The 20,540-nt window shown below is 43.3% G+C and overlaps 1 protein-coding gene across 2 annotated transcripts in view; it reads left to right on the plus strand.

Moving 5' to 3' along the window:
* Positions 1-20,540, plus strand: part of gramd1bb (GRAM domain containing 1Bb) — an 89,621-nt gene that overhangs the window by 46,851 nt on the left and 22,230 nt on the right. The window contains exons 5-8 of one of the 2 annotated variants that reach the window (XM_086035305.1): positions 13,612-13,822; positions 15,865-15,885; positions 17,428-17,451; positions 19,802-19,822. In XM_086035305.1, coding sequence (XP_085891431.1) covers positions 13,612-13,822; positions 15,865-15,885; positions 17,428-17,451; positions 19,802-19,822 — 277 coding nt within the window. The remainder of the gene's footprint in view (positions 1-13,611; positions 13,823-15,864; positions 15,886-17,427; positions 17,452-19,801; positions 19,823-20,540) is intronic. The other variant, XM_086035306.1, reaches the window with a different exon arrangement.

Genomic DNA, 20,540 nt, shown 5'->3' on the forward strand with positions numbered 1-20,540 from the left:
ATTTCAATTGTTTGCACAACCGTAACCATACATATAAAGTAGTACAAATCTAACCACTGAAAGCGGCCGGCCAGCCGTCCATGCTAAACGATTGAAATGGTCTTGATTTGTACTTAATTTCACTGTGCACCACTTTGTTAGCAGTGATGCGTTAGCTTCATTAGCAGCTAACGATGAGTAATTTGCTTGCAGTGTCGAAAGTGGATTGAACCACGAGAACAAAGTCCGTGGATCATTGCTCTCTGACTCCTCTGACCTGCAGATTAAACAGGTGCTGCTTCATTTGGCAGTGCAACTGCCGTGCTGTAAAGGTTAATCCCTTACAAATATAGCTTGGTAAACATAGCTACCGATTTGGTTAGAGTGAGTGAAATATCACTTTTTGAGCTGAAGCGTTTCAATCCAAAATCCACTGCTCTGTAGATTCCGGATGGGATCACATGAGGAGATTAACACCGTCGACTGACACCGGCCAAGGCTGGAGCCCAACACAAAAGGGAAGAATTGCAGCAGGTCCCGCTCTTAATACTCTTCTCATTCTCAACGTGGAGGATGGGATGGCCACCGGCTACAATCAGTGCTCCCGTCCTGCACTCCGGGTCAGCCAGGCTTATCTTGCAAAGAAGCGAAAGGGAGCCATCTAGGGAAGTGGACAGAGACAGAACGGGAAAGGGTGTTAGGGGAGGGGGGGGGGGGGGGGGGGGAGCTATCCTGCGCCTGCTCACTGAGAGCACAGCAAGTGCAGTTTTCATCCGCAGAGGCAGAGGCTGAGGGAGCGATGGGGAAGACTTTGAGCCAGCAAACTGGGAACGCTCTCAGTCAGACACTTGGATATTAAAATTACCGGCCGCCGCCGCCTTTGCTTTTCTCACTCTTCCACGTCATGCTGTAGATTGCATCGGGAACGTCGCACTGCCGGGCTACCTGCGTCTCTTCAGGGAAAACAAAAAAAAAAAAAAAATGTGATTTTTTTTTTGGCACACGCGCACAGCACTGCGGCACAGAATGTAACAGGAAGCGAGGCAAATCCTTTGTGGATTTTGGTGGCCCCGAAAAACATCTGTCCTGTCCTGTCGGCAGACTGTGGCTTTGCTTTCCTTGCGTGCATGGGAGGTGAGGATCGTGGAGGCTGTCAGTCAGCAGCATGCAGCGGCATCAACGGGCAGCCCGGTGCCCGCAACACGCTATGGACATTAGACACACCTCGTTGTACTGATGAAAAGCTTCAAGCTCGCCTGGTAAGCTGGAAAACGAAACCGGAGCATGCCGCCCGCGGCGCGTTGACTTGTGTACTCGTTGCAATCGTGCACGTTGAAAGCAGTCGTGATTACAAAGGAAAGCCCAGACACAGTCTAGACTCCGGTGGTGGTTTGAAGGATTAACGCATGCGACGATGCAGTGTCGCGCGAGGCTGATCGCACTGCGTACGGTTTCTAAACGTGTTGGCGTCCGGTGTGGACTCGTGTGTTTGTTGTCAGGCTGTGACAGTGGTGACCTCGCTCTGCTCCCCTCTGGTGGTCTCAATATGAGCACAGAGCAGCTGAGGAGAGGCGCTCACGTGGCTGGGAAAAAAATGAAATGAAATAATAATAGGGGCAGGCACATGCTCCCCATCATGCCTCACATGGGCGCACGCGTCCACGTCCAGGTGGCTGACTTTGGCCCCGTGCTATCCCTCTTTTCCAGCTGCCCTCCTTTCTTTCATCTCCTCCCCTTGTTTGTTTACGCTCCTCCTCTTCCTTGCGTGGTATTTTTAGACAAATTGCAGAGCACTGCAGGGGGGGGGGGGAAAAGAAAAGTGAGAGGGAGAGCGGTTTCGGCAACGTGCGTCCCGCTTGCTTTTTTTGGTGCCCACTCAGGAGTTGATGAGCTTAATGAGATTGATTGTGAGGTGTCAGCAAACTCGGCGTTCTTGATTTGTGTGTCTCGTCGGGCATCCACTCGACACAAACGCCGTTCGACTTTAGTGTGCTATCCCTTAATCACCCCCGATAGGCGCGAGTTGAAGCGCCATCTGTTAGCATCCCTTTGCCTTTTGTGCATGGAGGGTGGCCTGTCTGGCCGCCACACTGTTGCGTAACTTCATGTATGTGCAGACCTTTGCGGTTGGACTGAATCCATGTTGGATTTAGTGCCATGCCCGCTCTCGGACACATGTGAACGTTTGTTTGTGTCAGTGGCAGATTTACACCTGGAAATTGAACCTGCCCACAAAAGTCGGGTCAGAAAGAGGGGGAGTTGCTCGGAATTACTAAAGATGCAATCATCTCATATTTATTTGACAACAGCGGTAATGATATGCACGATCGCGCGTTGATTGATATTATGGGGGGGCAATATCACGTTCAATATAGACCAGAGAAAAGGGGAAGCGTTATCAAAGACATCTTCTTGTGCATTCTTATACAAGCATACACAAATGAATTTAATAAAATTAAAAAAAAAAAAACATTTTGACAGGAAAAAACTGCTAAACATACAAACAAAAGTTAGTCAATGGAATTAGCAATAAAATAATTTTTTTCACATCTATTACTGTATTTTTCATATATGTTCACGGTTCTAGCTTGACCATATTTGGAAGTTAAGTACGAAGTAACAGGGAGGCTTTTCCGCTGGTTGCTTGTTGCACTCTGAAATCACTCCACCATCCCCCCTCCCGTTGGATGCACATTGTGACATCACCACGCCACTCTCGAATTGAGTTTTTCCAATTTGAACGCACGGCACACGGCACGGTGTGTGGAGTGCAGCGCGCTCGGAAAAGGCATTCGCTACATATTATCGATAAGAAATAACAATACAGTACATCTCAATATAATGTCAAAACTAGAATATTCAGCCTTAGATTTGCTGATGAAAAGCGACGTCAGGGAATAAAAAAAATTGCATCTTGTATCTTCACCATTATTAAGAGTGCCCTTTCTGAAAGTCTATTCTCAGTTGAATTTACTCGCATTAGTATGAAAAGAAACGCATTGAATTAATTTGAAAAGATAAACATCCTTATTTGGTTAGTTTTACTATCAATGCATGTTACGCTTTCCTTTCATTCCTATGAGAGCGCATTGATTATGCCGATCTCTGCTCTTGAAGGTGCAGTCAGCCATCTTGGCCTGTGACCTCCAAGTCATTCCGGCAGTCGATGCTTTATCGGCACATTCATTGCCCTTACAATCACGTCGCCTCAATTAGAAGCGGGAGAAGGAATTTCAGTGAGCCAATGTACACGTAGTCTGTATTTTTGCTTCTTGTACCATTAAAGTTTAAAAACCAGGCTGTGTGATGTACTGCGCACATCGTTACTTGGTACTCAGCTGTTGTTTTTGGTGAGCTGGAAGGAAAATATGTTTAGGCGAAGACAAAGTCAAAGTGTGTGTGTGTGTGAGAGAATGAAGCATTGGGTTTGGCATTTTTCTGTGACTTCAATCTACACACACACACACGCACAGACTCATTGTTGTGCACGTAGAGCCAACTAGCAGCAGCTGTAGCGAAGGCCAGGCAGTGACAGGGGGCCAAAGCAAAAATCGGGGCTTATACTTATCACGCGGTAGTGTTGCCCAGCTTCACAACTTGACTGCGAGTAAATACTGTGCATGCTGTTTGATCACCACATCTAACTTGGATTAGAGCAACTATATTTCATTATTTTTATTTTGTTTCACTTTTTTTTTTTTTTTTTAACCAGGATTAATTTGTTTGTTTGTTCTTTTACACTGCTGTAATAGTATACTACAGAATGTGTAAGTAGTCATAATGCAGTCGCCATATAAAATGAACTGTAAGGTTATGCCCCTTATGCCAGACAAATTCAGAATTCAACCAAAATCGTGTCATTAATATGCATGAGCGAGAGTTCAAACCACCATCAAGAATGAGATTAGGCATGAAAAATCGCTAAAATAGAGCATGTAGCTCAGAAGACCTTTGGAAGAGTATCAAATAATTATCGCCACTAATGTGTGTTTTTTATCGCTTTATGGCACTTGTTAAAGGGGAAGTCAACCCCAAAATTTTAGGTTCCATGCAGCTTCACTAGTCTAAACACGACATTCTGATTCATTTTGCATTTGTGGAATTTGAGTTAAGCAGCAAATATCCACCCTTTTTTAGCCATCTCAAGGGGGGCGGCCATTTTGTCACTTGCTGTCAACTGAAAATGTCATCACAGTTGCTCAGAGCTTATGTAACAACCAATCAAAGCTCACCTGTTTTCGGAAGCCATGATTGGTTGTTACCTGAGCCCTGAGCAACTATGATGTCACTATCAGTTGAACGCATGTGACAAAATGGCCGCCCCTGCGGTGGAGAAAAACAGGTGGCTTTTAAAACGCATCAATCAGAATGCCCTATTTAGACTATAGCGGGGCTGCATAGAACATATTGGGTTGACTTCCCCTTTAAAGATGGACAAACCTCATGAAAATAAAAAAAATATACAGAAATGAGATGAATTTTTTGAAGCAATTTAAAGTATCAGAAGTGGTTGTTGTAGCGACTAAAATATTGTGTATCTTTGCTGCCTCAGCATTTTTGCGGAGTACATGATTTTCTTATATACTGTATTCCCTCGCGTCCATTTTCTATACTGCTTGTCCCCTAAAAGGTCGCAAGTGTGCTAGAGCCTATGCCAACTGACTTCGAGTGAATCAGAGAGAGTACATCCTCCACCGGTCACCTAAAAAAAAAAAAAATCATATTAAGCATTTTGTATGTTTTAAAGGCTCATTATCGAATTCATGCGTGAAGTCAATTTTAAAAATAGGAACGCTTCTTCTTCACAAAGCTGCATTTGGCTCAGAGATACCACACTCTGTCCGTATACGTGATACACTTACTTGTGCACTCGTGAGTGCCGTCGCCAAGCAAAACATCAAAAAAACGTTCGGAAACCTCCCCTGACGTGCACGGAGGCTCCAACGCCTCACAAGAAAACCAAACCTCAGGTGTGTTTTCTCCAAACGGGCTCTCTGATCTATTTTGGACTCGTTTCCAACTGTAGCCCCCGCACCTCTGAATCTTGCCGAGTTGCCAGTATTCAAAATATTAGCAAGAAAGAAAAGACCCCTCGTATATGGACTGCAGGTTTGGTTTCTCAAGTCAAAAAGTACTGATTCATTTCTTTCTCTGAGATATGCAAATGCTCACAACAACGAAAATAAAAGCGCAACCAATGAGACGCTACTTGCGGTTGCTACGGATGGGATGCCGGTGCCGCTATAAAGATAAAGCACTGCATCATCATAGCGGGCCGCAGCAGACTTCCAGTTTCCCTTCAGGGTTTCCGCAGCAAAAGAGGACCACTGAATGTATTTTTCCTTCCTGGCTGCTGCTGTTCATCTTCCCCGACTCCCTTTTGTATTTTTATTGTTTTCGTATTTGGATCTCTACCGTGCTGTCCCCACCGCCCCATTTGTCATCGCCACCACACTCTCCTCTCAGTCCCAAATATCGGCCTTTTCTTTCCCTATTTTTGACGTCCGGGGGAACATGATGGATGATGGCCACAATATCAGTGTTGTATTTATGAATGCAGCCTCTGGGAGAGACAGAGGGTTGTTAGGTCAGCGCTTCATGATGGAAGAGGTAGTTGTAATTTAGCGGAGAGGAAGCACCAACATGTTGTATGCACATCCATTGGTATTGGTGGTATTGGGCTTAAGTATGGATGAAGATGATATTTGTTCCATACCGTGATGCTACATCTTGGTCACTTCCTTGTCCCGCACAAACTTGCTTTGGTTAGATTCCAGGTAGATTCCATGGATTTGAATTTGAGTGAAATGTTTACGATGAGAGAATTCTGATTCTGAAAAGATTAATTTTACTCTCTAACCGCACATCGCTGTCTTTGTTCTGATTCACTCACATTGCGATGAAGTAAATTTTCCAGTTGATGCAGCGAAAAATATTTTTAATCTTGAAAGGCAAAGATCTCTTACAAGAGTGCAAAATCCACGCGTTTTTAGCCATCTCCGGGGGCGGCCTTTTTGTCACTTCTGTCGACTGAAAATGACATCACAGCTGCTCTGGGCTCAGATAAAGGACCAATCACGACTCACCTGTTTTCTAAAGCTGATCCATGATTGGTCGTTACCTGAGCCCTGAGCAACTTAGATGTCATCTTCAGTCGACAGAAGTGACAAAATAGCCACCCCCTGAGCTAGCTAAAAACGGGTGGATTTCTCATAATCCACAAAAGCAATATTAATCAGAATGCTGTGTTTAGACTAGTGGGCCTGCATAGAACATATTCTGGGGGAAAAAAACATGTTGGTTTCACGTCCCTCTTTAAGATGCATGAAAAAAAACCTTATTCAAGGAGGAATAATGTTAAAAGGTTTACTGCAAGTTATAAGAAGGAATCTGCGGCTTTCTTACTGTATCCAGTCCAAGTATGTTCTTCTCTTTCCAAATTTTGTGGAACGCTGTAATCCAAAATAGTTCTTAAAATATCTGCTAACTAACAAGTAGCGACAACATTCTTCTTATGTCGAAACTTAATGCAATGGATGTTTGTAAAACTGCAGTTTTATTCTTTTTTCCTTTATTTTTAAAAATCCTCCTCTGGTGCAGTGTCACTCCACCATCTTCCAGTTTCAATCTGCAGATGGCAGCGGCTGAGTCCCTCTGGGCTTTAATCCGTTTGCCAACTTCCTGTCCCCTCCTGTCCCCTCTGACATCTTCGAGTCCTGATATAACCTCTCCAGAACGAGTTTCGCCCCTGAATTCCAATCAGTTTGTTTAGTTTAAAACCAGGCTTTTGATAAGTAACGAAAATCTGTCGTGCGGTCAACCACAGTGAGGATAATCACTGATAAACCTCATGATTGGGTGACACACTTGGCTTTGAAGGAACAATTTCGAGTGATAAATGTAGTGGCAGAGCGATTGCGCTCTTTTCAATGCATGTTAAAATTAATGAGCAAATAGTTCACGTTAGCATTAGCATCGAGCTATAAAAAGTTTTTAGATGGCATGAACTGACTGGTCCACACAGCAAAGTGTACTTAAACTCTTTGTAACCAGCTAATCAAGCGTGAAAGCAAATGCAGCATCATCCTCTCACCACACACACACACACACACGCACTCCCCTCTAGTTGGGAACAGTTCAAGTGACGGAAAAAATGAATGGCTTGACCGGCTGCCATGGTAACTGCACAGCCAAGACGCAGTCAGACTTTTCCCAGTTAGCCAGGCGTCGGGCCATTACCGTTGCCAAGACACTAAAAAACACACCCTCCCTTTAATCGGACGGAGGTGTTGATTCACCCTTTAACTGTATGTCGTTGATGCAAAATGAACGTCAACTACACATCTACCGGTGGTGTACAGCAAGTTAGTCACAACGTTAGCTTCGAATTAGCATTGGCGCTGCAGTGACACAGTCCAAAACTGCACTAGCAGCCGAGAGAGCACAGATCTCTGCCAGGGTTGGTCTGGCCGAGTTGCACTGTAGAAAATACAGGTAGTCAATGAGGACACAATACGTGTTCGTACGCTGTAAAATAATTCTTTTTTTTTAAGAATAGCACACGAAATGGCACTGTAAAAAAAATCTGCGATGTAGCGAGTCCGCGAAAGGTGAACCACGATATAGCGAGGGACCGCTGTATATTATGTTGTAAAATCAAAGCGGTTTGGTTTCATTGGTTAGCGTACATCAATGTTATTTTATAAAATGCATTCATACCAAAAAAAAAAAAAAAATTCCCCAAAAATTACAGTAGGAATTGTGTACATTCATACAAATTTGTGCGTGTACGTGATCATTTTGGCCATCTGTTTCCGCCCTCAAGTGCACCGACAGTTGCCCCAAGTAGGTCAGTTGCTGTGTGCTCATGCGGGCACATCGTGTTTCGGCTCAGTGGATCAGCTTCCTCCTTTTTGTTTCCGCAGCATTCCTTTGCTCAGCGTTCCCACCGAAGCCGCAATTTCGAGTCTTTTACCTCATGTTTTTTTCGGGCTGTCAAAGTTAAAACGTTAACTGTGAAGATTAATTTGAATTTTATAAGTCATTCAAAAAAATTAACTCAGTTAAGTCCATTTTATTTACTGACTCAAAATAGACTTTTATTTTTTTCCAGATTAATCCCAAGATTTTACTCAAGTAAATATCGGTTCTAAGTTTTGTAAAAAAAAAATTGTAGTTGAAAAAAACGATTCATCGCGACCAAGTATGGAAAAAATTGCAATTAATTACTATTATTAATTATTCGTTAAAAAATGTCACTCGCTTGACAGCACTAGTTTTAATGAGTTTAGTTAATTCGGGCAATATCGAACTGGCCCTTGCATCCTTCAATTTTTCTGTCTGCGGCCCTTGAAGCAAAAAGTTTTGACACCCTTGTATTAAAGCATACGTCACTTTTTGAGTAACTGCATAATGTCTCAATTTTGTCACGTATTGTTCCGAGACAAAATAGATATATATAGTGCAGTCAACGCACTATATTTGAGTGAGTAGACCAAAGGGTAGATCCACTGTTGTCCATCTTTATGATGGGCTGCTTGTAAATCCATCCTTTCCAATGGAAAACGGAAAGTGTCCCATGTGAGTGTCACCTCCAAGCAAAAAGTGACCTCTTGTGAGATTTAAAGGGAGCTCAGAAAGTAAAGTGACCTGAATGCCGGTGATGTCAGCTCCTCCATTCATGAAGCGCATGAATAATTGAGCGTGCGGCAGGCTCGCTGTAGCAGCAGCCACAGGAAGAGGTGGAATGCAACAAGAGAGAGTGAGAGAGAGACATTGTCATTCTCCTTCCGTGCGGCCGTCCGCCGTATTTGACGGCGAGCGCAAATCGCGGGGAGAAGAGCCTCGTTTGGGTACTCGCGGATGCTGCAGTCAAGCAGGTGATCCGGCGGGTGGAGGAGCCAAGAAGAGGAAGAATGAGGACCAAACATGGCAGCTTGCTCGACGGAGCCTATCAGCCTCAATTAAACAAAGACCAGGAGAGCAAAGGATAAAACGAGACAAGGCGACCTCCAGCGCAGCTTTATTTATTTTTCCCCCTTCCACTGCCCCCCCCCCCTGTTTTCTTCCAGCTTGTTTTTTTCCATCCATTTCTCCTGGCATGATGCAGCCATCCTCCCTCCTCTCTCTCCTTTCTCTCCTCCACCTCCTCTTCATGTGCCTCATTGCGGCTGCATGAATGAAGCCGCTTGAAAAGGGCTAAGCTAGCCGCTCTCTACATGGCGACGACCAGGTTAGTGCTGGCAATCACCTGCCTCCACGTACAGCCTATTAGATTTGTGACAGGCTAAATCAACATGTGCTATTTGTGATGGAGGGCAGCCTGCCGCTCAGACCCCCCCAGCGTCTCTGCTTTGGCAGCCTGCGTTAAGGGCGATTGTAAGCCGGTTATTAGGAGATCAGAGCTGGCCGGGGAAGATCAGTGGCCCTAAGCCTGCTAAAGAAAATCTCCCTGCCTGCCTCGTCCATCTTGCCTCCCCCTGCGCTAGTTTCCTTCCATTCTCGCGGGCAAGACAAAAGCGGGGCGGCGAGGCGAGCGCCGGCGGCGGCGGGATGATTCGCTGGGTGAACAACTCCTTGCTGGGGCTCGTCTACGAGGACATGGTGGTGTTTGAGTGCGTCAGCGTGGCCAACGAGGGCTGCCGCTGCCTCGAGGGCTGTTACGGCGACGTGTTGAGGGATCGAGTCTTTCACCAGGGGTATGGCGAGCTGCGGTGTGAGTCTGTTCTGATTGGATGGCTGCGCTTTGATAGTCGGAGTTACGTAATCCGCAGAACCTGCGCGATTGGGTTCCCGGCGGTTTCTGTTATTTCAGTGCAAAAACAGGCATTTTCTAGTTTTTATGTGGGGTTTGTTTGGCGCTGCATTGGCATACGCGCGTGCTCACGTTCATGTCTGCTTGCATGTCCTCTGGCGTGCATGTGCGCTTGGTGATGCTAAGCATGGCACCCAGCACCCCGGCCTTTCACAGCCACAAGACCGGACGAAGGGCCGTTTGCCAGATTGTTTTTTTTCCAGGGGTCAGCGAAAGCATGAAAACAAGCAGGGGCCCCCCTTAGAAAGGCCCGGAACTCTGAGGGTATTGTGAAACGGAACGTTTGGACCGTTTGAGCCTTTCGGATTTAAGAGCTTTAGAGCTTATTTAAAGGAAAGACTGTAACAAAGTGGCGCAAGTAGCATGCTTGTTTTGCTTTTGCTTTTTTGACCTATTTGGGATGAGTCTGACATGCATTTGGGGATTGGCACCTGAAAGTTCCTCTGTCTGTCTGTCTGAGCAGTAGCTGGCATGCAGATGAGTTGAGCCTCTGATATATAACCCCCAAAATGGATGGGCACTTGTTTTATGCTAACTGTACTTCTGTACATGTAGCAAGCGTGGTTGCAAAGGTAATTTGGAGTAATTGTCTTCTGAACGTCAACTAATAAATTCAGCGGTCTTTAAAATGTTGCATGTGATTCAGTCACTTTGTTTTGCTGCTGTATTTCCTTCTCAGGCAGCAGACCGGAAGAGTATATTTAGTCACACACTGAATATTTAAACCGCTGTTGCTATAGTGATCCTCACTCTAAATTGAGATTTGTGTCAACTGCGGAGTTGCGGCCACTGCTCCAAGCAATATTGCTTCTTCATTGTTAAACCGTTTGCCCACACTCCTCCCTATCACTGGAGGTAAATATAGACCTCAGTGAATTCCTGCAGCTGTACAGTACCGGCCAGGAAGGGAATTGATCATACCAGTACCAATGTCAATATCGGGTGTGCTTCTAAGCATCTCTCCATGCATACCATAATTGATTTCTGATTAGCTTTCTGCAGGGAACTAAAGTAGGTCTGCACAACTTTTCTGTGTTATGAGAGTAACAGTTGTAGTATTGTGCAGCTTTTGTTGATATTTTTTTTTTGTTACTGTATGCCAGTGTATTACTGTACTATATATTTATATTCAGTAAGATGTTGGGGTTTAATGAGAAACCTCCTATGTTCCAATTTGGTAAATTTCATATTTTTTCACAAATATACAGTCTCGGTCAATACACGTGTGAGTGTCATTTGTACAAATGATTGACCAATCGAAAGCTTCGAAAATGGCTTGCTGTCTTGGACGATGCATTGTTAATGGTTGAGCATTTGTGGATTTAGGGGTCTCCTGAAAAGTGATAAAGTTACGAGGATTCAACCGCGGTATATGCCTCCACTCATATGCGTGGACTTTCTCCAAGTTTTTGGAGTGTCTGAGGGAAATGTTGTTCATCACATAGGTATGTGATGGGATTGAGGTCAGAGTTCTAGATAGATCGATTTCTCCATTGTAAATTATTTCACATCATACTTTTATTGACATTGCATTTTGCCCTGGTTCTCATCCCACAGTACAAGTCATACTATAAGAGAAAGGTCCTTTCTCAAACTGTTTCGGCAATGTTGGAAGTGTACAATTGGCCAAAAGACATTGGTAAGATTAATAATTCAGACCCAGGCGTAATTTAAGGATTTTTTCCATTGAATCGGTTATACACCGCAAAAGCCTGGTTCTGCCCTGTTTGGGTGCTTTTCCGTGACACTTTTTCGGGGCCGTGCGCTTACAGGGGAACTGTTCCTCAGAACGTCTTCCAATCTGGTTTTAAAACGCAGGCAGAGTAGGGCTGTGATGTCACTGCCATCTGATTGGCCGACAGATTGAGGCATCTCAAGCGATGCGGCATAGCTCCACGGCACACGGACGTTTTCTGGTGCAAGGCGAGCGAGTCAGAGCCACCCACCTGCGAAAAACAACCATTCACAATCACATTCACACTAACGGACAATTTAGAGTCAATTCGTTTTGTTTTAGTACACAGACAATAAAAATAAAAACATCCATACAGTTTATTTTAACAAAAAAAAATTGATGACGACGGCAGTCCTAATTTTATGAACGCATTTCTTCAACACATCACTGGCGTCGGGCCAAAACCTCATATGTCACCATTTGGTGAATTTCTTTTTTTTTTTTTTTTTTTTTCAAAAATCTATACTATGGGTCAGTCCACACACGTGGGTATTATTTTTATTGACCAATCTAAAGTGCGGAAAATGGCTTTCTCTGTTTCACGATGCAATGCTAATAACGGTTGAACAAACTTGCCATTTTTGGGGTCTCCTGAAAAGTTTTGGAGGGACGAGGTTATGGCCCGACGCCAGCAATACGCTAGTGGTGTGGAACTGCACTGCAATACACTGAGGGGAAGTTCTAATATTTTATTGACTACTTCTCTACAGGCTAGGGATAAGTGGAACCTTTAAAGTGGTTATTGACTGTGTGCTGAACAATGTAAAAGTGCAAGTCTGAAGAAATATCCCATTCTTCTACAAATATACAGCAATCAACCGATCCAACGGAGACATTTTCTATTACGACCCAGTCAGCGCGCACTAAATGCGAGTAGACAGTGAACACAACACGATCATCCACCCAACAGCAGAGCAGTTGGTATTCATATAAATGGGGTTGCCAAGAACAGGCATGCCTGCATTATCTCTCCTTGACGTGTACAGATGTGAAGCCTCTATGGCGTCACTACTTTTGAATATAGGCCACAGAAGCTGCCCGCACTGCTCCCCATGATACTGAACATGACATCAGTAATGCATTGCGACCATGCTAGTAGTGAGCTAATGGCTTGCAAAATGCCCTGCTGAGTTACCTGACCTGGTGAGCTCATTGCTGGGCTCATCACTTGCTGCGTCCATTGTGAGCATGTGTACATGCTCATCGGTGTACCTGCACAAACGGAAGCGAGCCAATGCTAGTGGCGTACAAAAATGTCCGCCTTTAAATTCAAATTGGACTGTCGAGAGGTTTAGAAATTGTTCCTGTCAGATGAAAGAAGGGAAATCGTTTTTATAGTAACATAGTTCATAAAAACACACCAAAAATGACCATAAACACACTTTGCAGATCTATGTTTTCATGGGCGTTGCTAATGCTGACTCATGAGAGGATATTTATGAGTCGTTTATGTTCCTCTAAGTTTGTATGTGACAACACGTAGGGAGGTAAAATGACATGTTTTCACAAAGCTCACAATGTCATCAAAGCAATGCATTTCAATTTCATAGGTCAATGGAAAGTTCAGCCGTTTTCGCCCATCTCAGGGGGCGGCCATTTTGCCACTTGCTGTCGACTGAGAATGACATCACAGTCGCTCAGGTGACGATCAATCATGGTTCAGCTTCATAAAACAGGTGAGCCGTGATTGGTTGTTACCCGAGCGACTGCGACGTCATTTTCAGTTGACAGCTAGGAACAAAATGGCCGCTCCCTGAGATGGATTTTGCTGCTTAACTCATCTTCCACAAATACAATATTAATCAGAATGCATACAACATATTCTTGAAAATAACGTTTTTTGGTTGATTTCCACTTTAAACAATACAAATAATTACAAATCAATCCTGATTATTTTATTTTTATTTATATATTTATTTATATTTATATTTTTTCATACTGTGTCGCATAAATTGTGCTCATCATTGGGATTCCTGTCCATATATCGCCCCAAAATATTCTACAATACAAAATACATGACAAACTGACCCAAATTTGTCTTTTCGATATTATTCTCATCCCATGGCGTCGTTTTTCTTTTCAGCACTGCCAGTAACTCAAACAAGAGCACCCCTGCTTGCTCACCAGTCCTGCGCAAACGCTCGCGCTCGCCCACACCACAGAGCCAGGAAGGTGACAACATGGTGGAGAAGGGCTCGGACCACTCCTCGGACAAGTCCCCCTCCACGCCCGAGCAAGTTGTCCAGAGGACCTACTCACTTCAGTCGGCACGCAGCGGGGGAAAAAACTCAAAAGTGAGTGATGCCGTTTGTTTTTTCTCACCCTTGAAACCAAGACTGTTTCGTCAACGGGGCAAACTTTAGAGCCCTATAGCTGCAGTTTTGACAGTTGTCGTGACATCACATACATCTCCATACTGTAAATATATCAAACTCAACAAAACAATAAAAAAAAAAAAAAAAGTCAGCTCATGAAACGACGCCCCTGTTTTTAGGTACCAACATTAAAGGGTCTGAATACTTTAATTGCATTCATAAAAAAAATCTGAAATCATGTTTTTTGTTGGGATTCCACCTGTGTTAAGTTCAACTGATTGGAGACAATTTGGAGAGGCGCTCGCATATCAAGAATCACACCTGACAAAGCATTTGGGAGCAAAAGCCAGTTTATGAGGTTGAAGGAACTGTTTGAGGAGCTCAGAGACAAGACTGAGGTAAAGTAGATTAGTGCAAGTCTACATAAAAGAAAATCTTCTCAAAGTGGCTTTTAATGCACCTAATAGCACAGTGGAAATTAAAATAATTAAATGGCCAGAGTTTCTGAGAGCAAAGACCTTCCCATTAGATGCCCATCTGGCCAACGTGAGCATCGGAGGATTTTGTGAGAGATCAGAAGGTCACTATGGTCGTTCTCCGCCGATAGGGAGTGAAGATGTGAGATCATTCCAGAAAGACAACCATAACTGCAGATGGGCTTCATGGCAGAGTGGCCTGACAGCAAAAACACCTCAGGAAGATTCTTTTGTCTCATTCGAACTAGCATGCGTGTAAGAAAACTAAGAAACCAAGCTCAACGGTTGACTGGTTGTCCTTCTGGAAATTCCAACCCAACAAAAGCTTTGTGAATCTCTGCTGTGATCGTTTTGGGTTGGCCATCCAACGCAATTTATACTGACCTTTTAGTGAAGTGTCTTGCCCGCAATATATGAGGTTTTACACTTAGCTTTCATTACACTGATGCTGTGGTGGAGCAAAGTTTTTTTTTTCTGTCTCTCTCTCTCTCTCATTCCTTTTACTTTTTATCTCCTTTTAAAAATTCTGATTGACACAACAGAAAATGTGACTTGATTCGGTCGGTGTAATATTAAAAAGTGCAACAAACAATTTAAAGGGGAAGTCAACCGAAAATATTTTCTCGACAAGAATATGTTCTATGCAGACCCACTAGTCAAAACGCAGCATTCTTAATATTGTGTTTGTGAAGTATTTGAGTTGATCAACAAAATCCTCCCTTTTTTAGCCATTTCTGGGGGGTGGCCATTTTGTCACTTCTGTCGACTGAAAATGACATCGCACACCCAGGTTCGGATACCGACCAATCATAGCTCAGCTTCAGAAAACAGGTGAGCCGTGATTGGTCAATATATGAGCCCTGAGGGTCTGTGATGTCATTTTCGGTCGACAGAAGTGACAAAATGACCGCCCCCTGAGATGGATTTTGCTGCTTAACTCATATTTCACATCAATCATATTGCCTTGTTTCAACTAGTGGGCTTGCATAGAACATATTCTTGAAAGAAATATGTTTGGGTTGACTCCCCCCGTTTAAGACAAGCTCAATGAATGTAAACCAGTTATATGGAGACAATTCTATAGTTTTACCATCATGAACTAAATAGACTCAACTAAATCCAAATACATATTGCTCACAACCACAAAGTGTTTGCATCTTATCGGGGGGGTTGCCATGATTTGCCGCGATAGACATTTAGCTGTTTCAAAGGGGCAAATTCATTGTTGTCGTTTGTTTTCTAATGTATGCTAATGAATGCTATGAAGCCATGTCACATTCATGGGCTCATTGTCCGTCTCCTCCTTAAATTAATTTTTCTGTCGTCTTTGTTCATTCATCCACTCACAGTGTGCACTCCCTCCCTCTGCCTTACTGGCCTCTTCATGTCACATGATAACCTGTGCCATCTGATGACGACAGTTCTGTTCTCTTCAGCTGTCTGTTTTTTTTTGTTTTTTTTGTTCCACTTGGTGTTAATTTCCTTGTGTTCATCTTTTTTTATCTGATTTTGTTTTTCTTTGTTCTTCTCCTGTTTGCATGATAGTCTCACAAGCGACTTTCCAAAGTAAGCATTACTCTTTCTGTTCTTCAAATGTTTCCGTGCTCCTCCTGCTCCTCCTCCTCTGGCCCTTTGTGTCCCTCTCCTCTTGCCTTGTGAGCTGCTCTGTGGAAACATCTCACCCTCAGCACTGCCTTGCTTCTCCATCCTGTAACCATGAACAACAGCCTATCACACCCTCGCTCACCTCCTCTACCTTCCCCCGTGTTTCCTCTGCAGTGATTTGCAATGTGGCACTTGTTAATTGATTGATGATGCTTTTACACTCACCGGCCGCAGTGTTATGTGCAGTACATCTGCGCAATCTAATAAGAACCAAAACAAGAGCTGCTCCATATAGTGAGATAAAGGAAGTACTAATGAATACTTTCCAAAAGATATGAATTCGCTTTGTATTGTTTATTACTGTGCTTGTGGATTGCAGTGGTGTCAAACTGCAGTGCTTTAACACTTAGAGCTGTTTCTAAAATACTGCCCCTCTCATTGAGATGGCAAACGAGAATAGAAGTAGAACTTGATGGGAGTGAGCAATACATCTCCCACAGTGTCACGCGAAATCGAGCGTTATTATCTTGATAAATATAATATTTGGAATACAGCTCTTGTATTTGAGCTCACTACATTGTGCAGATGTGGCAAATGTTTTGGCTGTTGAGTGTAAATGAGTTTTTTTTTTTTTTTCTTTTTTTTTTTCTTTTTTTTTTTTTTTAAGAGTACCGCCGCAAAAACAAATCAAACAAACATAGTCTTACCCTCACAAGCGGGGTTCCCAAACTGTGACGCAACAAGCTTCCCCCGGCAATGTGACATTACATGGAAAGTCCACCGTGTGGTCTGGTCTGATAATTATACAAATGGATTCTTTCGACTGACTTTTCTCTTGCAAAATATAAAGGTTAAATATCGACGTTCCCTCTATCAAGTTTTTAAAAGTGTTATTTAGCAAATTTGGGAAATGCTGTGCTATGATTTTCTCATGCATGCAAGTCGTTGCTTGGCAGAGTTTAAAATAGTTCTAATAGTTCCTGTGGGGAAAAAAACAAAACATCAAAAACAAGAGGGTTGTTTTAAGGCTGCCTCGTGATGACCTATTTGTTGCAAAGCACAATCTGCTTGACACACACTGTAACACACACACACAAAGCACATGCCAAATGATTACATCACTCCTCACTTCTGTGCCTCAAACTAAGCCATCCACAACACCCGCCCCCCTCCCCACCCTTGTGTAAGCCAGCCAGCACTGGTCACATGACCCCAGCCATGGCGTGAGGTCGCCCCGGCAACGTGAGCTTGATCACCCTAACCCTAATGCAATCCAAATAAAAAGCGCATGTTCAGCAAACGGGGGCACGCCGCCTCCCTGCGCAAACACCGACAATCACGCCGGCCTGCCCGTCACACGGTCCGAGCGCCGACGTCATCCACGTCGGCCCCGCGTCACGCTGCACTTTTTGCTGGCGGCCGACCGGCGCATTTTTCTTTCAACACTTGTCTGGTCTGTGCTAATTTGACTCACTGGTTGTTTTCTCTTGAATTTTCTTTCAGTATGACAGACTAAACCTGATTAAAGTAAGCATTCTTCTTGTCTTTTGACCTTTTTGGCCTTCCTCTCCACTCGATCCCTAGTCTCCCCACTTCCTCAGTTCCACGTGCCGCTGTAGGATCCTCCTGTGATAACTGCAGTCCGATCAGTGTTCTCCCCTCCTTGTGGAAGGACGTGTCATTCATGTCAGACTTTGCAATAGTTTGAATGCTGAGAGACGAGGGTTTTTATTTTGTCATTGTGCAACAGATAAATGTCATTATCCAAACAGTAGAAGCTGCAGTCACTTTGATCAGTTTTGGGGTAAAAAAAAAGATAAAATAATAATAATAATAATAAATGAAATAATAATATGCCTTGGCCTGTGCAAAAAAAACAACAACAACAAAAACCTAAGAGACACAGGCGTTTCATAACATAGCTGAAGCCATCTGTTCATCCACTTTGAAGTGTGTACATTCTCCGAATTTTGGGAATGTAGTCATAACTCTCCTTCAACTGCGCTAAAATCACTGTTGCAGCCGACTAAAAACATACCAGAAATGTATCTGATCATTGTACAAGCTGTTGGAAGCTGCCAGTCGTCTCCCCCCCCCCCCCCCCCCCCCCCCTGCACTGAATGATGACATGATAAGATTAAAGACCGCCCCGATTCGAAACTGGAAATTGAAATTATGTTTGTCACAGGCTTTATTCGCACGATGAGGGAGGAGACTTTTATTTGTACTCAACTGCATTTTTGGGAGTCAAATATGACTTGACAAATGCAACTAAACAAAAAGTGAGGCAGACATTTGGGAGCTCCCTGGAACGTCAACATTATAAATTGGTCATATCAGATTGTACTGGACGCTAAAGACGTCGTCCACACGTCATATGTTTAGTTCGGGGAATTATTTTTCAACATGGAGTACATCTCTCCATTTTTTTTCCTTCAAAGAAACCACCACGTCGGCTGACTGTCTCGACCTTGTCAAACGTCTCGTGCAGTTGCCGCATCAAACGTGTCACGCACACACGCACACACACACTCTTTAATGCACTTTATCCAGCCGGCACCCTCAAAGTAATTCCTCTCTTGTGTTGCTGTCACCTTCAAATCAGATTAGTCCACATTAGCCCAGCGATTGTCACAGCCAGAGCAGTGTTGTTGTGGCGAATGACATGGCTGTAAATGACTGCTTGTCAAATTCGGACATGCAACACACGATCATTACGTAACGTTTTTGTTTTCAAAGCTAAAATGCACCTGCTCGTCATCTTTCCTGCAAGTAAATAATAAAACTACCAAGCTGCTGTAAAGGCGGGTTCGGTAAAACATACTGTTTGCTTTGGGAGAGATGTTTCTTTTTATTTATTTATTTATTTATTTCTTGAGAAAATGCAACCATTTAAAGAGAGTCGTCCTTGTTGTTCTTTTGTTTGTCTTTGAAGTAAGGATGCACTGGACCTATGTCTCTAACCATATCTCTACCATGTATCTCCCCTGAATGATCTCCTGCATGATTCCCACCGAAACGTCACTTTGATTAGGCTGGAAATAATTATGTCATTGAGATGATTAAAGATGAGACACTCTGCTGCCCTCTGCTGTTCTGAAACTAGGTTGCGCACTGTACAGTAGTCTGGCTTCATGGGATGAACTCGTCAAATATGTCAAGAAAATAATGCTCAATTTTGATAGACATTGTCAGAGAGTTATTCATTGAGATTTTTTTTATAGCAGCTGTAGTTTTCAGAAGGCACTCCAACGGAAATTGAGAATTATTTGCTTTTTTTGGGGGGGGGGGGCTCATTACATGTGCAGATGTCATATTTTGACTAGGTTGAGTCTTTGATTTTGTAGAATGCAGAAATAATGTTTTATTTTTATTGTGTACAACACTGAGGGTGTCAGTGCAGTGGAGTGAATTTTAGGCTGACATTTCTAGTTCAGACAATGCAAGACGCAGTTTCACTTCTGACATTTTGAAACAGGAATGTCGGCAATGCTAATTTCCTAAAATGTATACACTCAAGTTCACCGATCCTGACCTTCTAAAAGATAATAAATGTTCAGTCTTGATTAAAACTGTTGAAGCTATCATACCTGAAAATTGCAGCCATGATAATAAACACATTGTTAATTGTATTCTGACAGAGGTAATCAAAACTGAGCATTATTATTCTTATAAATGTATATTTTTTTTTTCTCAAGAACAACTTTTTCATTTGATCTAATTAGAATGTGACCTTTTGCTAGCTACAGTTTAACTTTCACACTTGCTGGTCATTTTGCACATCCCCCGCATGGAAAATGAGTCGTAATTTTAATAATCAAAATCTCCTTTCTGTCTCTTTTTTTTTTTTTTTTTTTTTATCTCTTTGCCTCTGCAGAAGAGCCAAAGCTGGTATAACGTAAGTGCTCCTTTTCTTACTGTATATGTCATTGACGTGTTTTTGTGTGTTCATTGTTTTACGACTGAGTATGTGGATTGCTAACGTCAGTGACAAATATAGCGACAGTCGAAACAAATAGCATGGGTTGAAAAGGGCAATAGGTGGACTTTTGTACAGAAATTAATATTTACATGAACATGGTACACACATGGTAACGCATGTGCTTGAACCGCATTTATACAACGATTGGCTGATTAAAACAACTTTCAGGAAGTGCAACTGGAGTCGTATTTCGGTAGGATATGCCCTTTTGTCAGGTCTGACTAGTAGCTGATTTTTGTGCAGTGTGTGCCACGCCAGCTAATATACCATCCCGTGGAGACAACCAACTGTTGTATTTAAGAATTTGAGAAATAAATATTCACGTATACACTTAATGCAAAACGAGCTTCTAAGCTCACTTTTTTCAGTTAGCGTTTTTGTTTCCCCAGGGGTTGCCATTCCGTCAGACCCACAGACTGGTCCGTCGGTGACGATTGACGAATGACGGGACACCTTTTAAAACTGACGAATGACGGCAGCGGGTCGTCATCCGTCAAAGTAATCGTCACTAACCGCGTCCGTCAGTGACGGTCCATCGGTCCATCACTGGTGGACACCTGTTTCTCTGTTTTTTGGGGGGGACCGACTGACAGACCAACTAACCGACGGACTGACTGCCGGACTACCGATTAGC

Source organism: Filicampus tigris, chromosome 7 (assembly GCF_054856515.1).
Source record: "Filicampus tigris isolate MCC_2025a chromosome 7, RoL_Ftig_1.0, whole genome shotgun sequence".
Taxonomy (NCBI): Eukaryota; Metazoa; Chordata; class Actinopteri; order Syngnathiformes; family Syngnathidae; genus Filicampus; species Filicampus tigris.